We start from the raw sequence: 4,283 nt of genomic DNA on the forward strand, positions 1-4,283 counted from the left end.
AGGCAGTATCACTACAGAAGTAGGATTGCCCAACCTTCCTTCCGAGGAGTGGCTGGTGGGTTTGAACCGCCAGCCTTCTGGTTAGCAGTCAAGTTGTTGTTGTTGTTGTTGTTTGCCATCGAGTCGGCCCCGAATCATAGCAACCCCTCCATGGGTTTCCGAGGCAGCATCACTACGGAAGTAGGAATGCCCAACCTTCCTTCCGAGGAGTGGCTGGTGGGTTTGAACCGCCAGCCTTCTGATTAGCAGTCAAGTTAGGGAGCCCTAAAACTAAGTAGCCTGGTGACCATGCAATCCATGATTTCCATTTTTGGGTAAAATAATCCTTTCGCATTCCTTAGAGTTTTCAAGCATAATGGTGAAGAAAGATAAGAAAAAGTACAGTGAGATAAAAAGAAGGAAAGAATAACCAAAACTCAAGTGTCCATCAACAAAAGGATTGATAAATGAATTGTAGTACATTCATAGGATGGGAGAATATAAACAATGAAAGAAAACAACAGCTACAAACATTCTTAAAAATACGATGAATGAATCTTAAAAACAATGTTGAGGAAAATAAGCAATTGACAAAAGAATACATACATACAGTTTACTAATATAAATTTTAAAACAGGAAAAACTAAAGTATAATGTTTGGGGAGTCATCTTTTCATGGCTAATATGAAAAACTTTACTTACTAAATAGGTTTTTCTTTGCGATGGTGTTGAAATTAATATAAACTATTTTATGAATATTGGAAAGGAACTCTGGTGGTGTCGTGGTTAAGGAATTCGGCTGCTAACTGAAAGGTTAGTGGTTTGAACCCACCATTGTTCCATGGAAGAAAGCCGAGGTAATCTGCTTCCGTAATGATTTATAGTTTTGGAAACCCAATGAGAACTGATTTGATGGCAGTGGGTTTGATGTTTTTGGGTTTTGTACATTGGAGGATAGAGCAACAGAGTAAATACTTTGATGTTTGTGGAAATTAGAGATTTTTTTCTCTAAGTTGTTCTGCTCTAGATTTTATTGAGTCCCTGGGTGATACTATTGGTTAAGCACTCAACTACTAACTGAAAGGTTGGCATTTTGAACCCACCCAGAGCATTTAACTGCTAACTAGAAGGCTGATGGTTCAAACTCACCAGCCACTCCTCGGAAAGAAGGTTGGGCAATCTACTTCTGTAGTGATACCACCTCAGAAACCCAAGGAGGGGTTGCTATGAGTAGAAAAATAGACTCAATGGCAGTGAGTTTGGTTTTTTTGGCTTAGAGCACCTAAGCTAAAAGGTCTGGTGATCATAAGTCAAAAGGTCACAACCTTGAAAACTCTATGGAGTAGTTCTACTCTGTAACACATGGGCTGATCATGAGTCAGAATATACTTGATGGTAACTGGTTTTGTTTTGTTTTGTTACCTGGAGAAGGTTGTAATCTAGCATCTTTGGTCTTAGGCTACTATCACTTCATATCAATCTTAAAAAAAAAAAAAAAAAAAAAAAAAAAACTCTTCTTGGTATATTTATAAAATGACCTATGTGGTATGCTTCCTTTTACATAAGAAAAAGGAGAAGGCAGTGTAGTTTGACTCTATTGATAGAGAATAAATGACAGAGGTCAATGTGCTAAAAATGGAAGCAAGCTCTCTTAGTGGATTCTTTGTTCTATTCTGATTTTTGAACAATGAAATCTATTCTTTATTCAAGAATATTTTTTAAAAGTAACACTCTTTCTTGAACAAGGATAGCACTTAATAAAGTATATCTGTAAAAACAAATTCCAAAAAGAAGATCTATGAGTATTTTTCTAAACCATGTATGAACTTATTAGGATACAAATCAACAACTGACAGTCCAAGGAGATAAGGGGTACAGGACCAGTGCCTGGGAAGCTACCTTTCTTGTTCAGCTGCAAAACTGAAGGCGGAGGAGTGGCCACCTTCATGGCCAGGCCGTAGGCACCGCGGAAGGAATGGCTGTCCCGCACAATGAATGATCCAGGCTCCTTGTCTTTCAACATGGCAATGGCTAGAGGCATGGGAAAGAAAGAAATGAGTGTCTGCAGCATTAGACAAAGGCTATTTCCATTTGTGATGCTGAGAAGGTCCTCTTCTACTGTCTTGTGAGAACCATAACTAGATCCCTCCTGTGAAGGAATAACTTAGAATGGAGTACAGGGGCTTTGGGAGAGGTATTGTGGGATACAGTTTTCATGGGGGTACTGGCTATGAAGGAGGAAGGAAAAAGGACACCCTTTTGCTTAGCACCCACATGGGCAGGTGCTGCTTGTCCACATGACCTCTCAGCACCCTGTGAAGTCTGCATAGTTGGCCCACCTGGCAGCCTAGGAAGGCAAGCCTCCTCCCATGTAAATAACTAGACCTGCCCAAGCAGACACTGGTGTGGAACAGGAGGTTAGTACAAGCTGCCACAGCATACTCCTCTGTCCTCCTCACTCCATGGGTTGTTTTTCTTAAGACTTTAGAGCATGCACTTCCAAGAGGAAAAAAGGATATACCCAAAATGTTTCTTAGTGTTAAATAAAAATTCCAAGACACATCTCAGGGGACATTGTAACACTAGGCCAGCACTGACAGACTGAGCTCAGCCTATGCCTGTAGTATCTTCTCTCCATGGCATTGATCAGTCCGTCAAGAATGACAGCTGAGCCCACATCCCAGCATCGCAGGGAAGACTAGAGGGTATGCAGCTCACTGTAATTGATTTTCAAAACAAGATGAATGGGAAATTTCCCCCTTCATACTCAGAATCTGGCACTCCCAAGTCCTTGCCTCATTTTAGATTTAGAGAGAAAGAAGAGCTGTGTTGGCGTAATATGGACCCCAAGTTTGATGTTGCCCAGAGCCAGGAACGAATTTCCTCTGATAATTTAATCATGGACTTATAACTTTCTTTTTCTTTTTCTTTCTTTTTTTGTGCTCCCTATGTGGTTTATTATATATAAGAAAATATAGGCATGCACACACATATCTGAATATACATATACATACATTGCTGTTGCTATTGTTAGGTGCCTTCAAGTCAGTTAGGACTCATAGCAACCCTATTTACAATACTCCCCTGTCCTGTGCTATCCTCACAATCTTTGCTGTGTTTGAGCACATTGTTGCAGCTACTGTGTCAATCCATTTCATTGAAGGTCTTCCTCTTTTTCGCTGACTCACTTTACCAAGCATGATGCCTTCTCCAGGGAATGGTCTCCTGATAACATGTGCAAATTACGTGAGACAAAATTTTGCCATCCTTGCTTCTTAGGACCATTCTTGCATACTTTTCCAAGACAAATTTGTTCATTCTTCTGGCAGTCCATAGTATATTCAATATATTTTGCCAACAGCATAATTCAAAGGCATTGATTCTTCTTCGGTTTTCCTTATTCATTATCCAGCTTTCACATACATATGAGGTGACTGAAAATACCAAGGCTTGGGTCAGAAACACCTTAGTTCTCAAAGTGACATCTTTGCTTTTTATCACTTTAAAGTGGCCTTTTGCAGAAGATTTGCCCAATGTAATAATAATTACTTTGATTTCTTGACTGCTGCTTCCATGGGTGTTGATTGTGGATCTGAGTCCAATGAAATCTTTGACCACTCCAATCTTTTCTCTATTTATCATGATGTTGCTTATTGGTCCAGTTGTGAGGATTTTTGTTTTCTTTATATTGTGATGTAATCCATACTGATGGGTGTAGTCTTTGATCTTCATTAATAAGTGCTTGAAATCCTCTTCACTTTTCAGCAAGTAAGGTTGTGTCATCCACGTATCACAGGTTGTTAAAGAGTCTTTGTCCAATCCTGATGTGGCATTCTTCTTCATAGAGTCTAGCTTCTTTGATTATTTGCCGAGCATACAGATTGAACAAGTATGGTGAAAGGATACAACCCTGTCACACACCCTTCGTGATTTTAAACCATGCATTATCCCCTTGCTCTGTTACAACGACAGACTCTTGGTCTATGTATCCATTCCTCGTGGGCACAATTAATATAATTCTCCTGTTAACTTCCCTTAAAAAATGCAGTTGGTCTTATATAGTAAAATGCCATACACTTTGTGGCTGGTTCAAACCATGGCTGCCTAGAACCTCTATTCTGTTCAAAAGGACAAAATGACTCCTATAAGCGTTTGTGCCAACAGTAGCTCTGGACCACTGTGTTGGATTGGGTTCTCTAGAGAAACACAAAAACCAGCAAAGTATATATATGAAACAAGGCGGGCTTGTGCTTACTCACTGATCTGCACTGAACACGTTTCCCTTGTTACCCTACTGAGAGGGA

General features: G+C 39.9%; 1 protein-coding gene across 1 annotated transcript in view; it reads right to left on the bottom strand.

Moving 5' to 3' along the window:
- TNS3 (tensin 3) overlaps positions 1-4,283 on the bottom strand; it is a 290,262-nt gene that overhangs the window by 29,115 nt on the left and 256,864 nt on the right. Inside the window, exon 19 of the mRNA XM_042781438.1 lies at positions 1,879-2,010. Within this exon, the coding sequence (XP_042637372.1) occupies positions 1,879-2,010 (132 nt within the window). The remainder of the gene's footprint in view (positions 1-1,878; positions 2,011-4,283) is intronic.

Source organism: Orycteropus afer, unplaced genomic scaffold, assembly GCF_000298275.1.
Source record: "Orycteropus afer afer isolate SDZICR_OR568_19922 unplaced genomic scaffold, OryAfe1.0 scaffold00121, whole genome shotgun sequence".
Lineage (NCBI taxonomy): Eukaryota > Metazoa > Chordata > Mammalia > Tubulidentata > Orycteropodidae > Orycteropus > Orycteropus afer.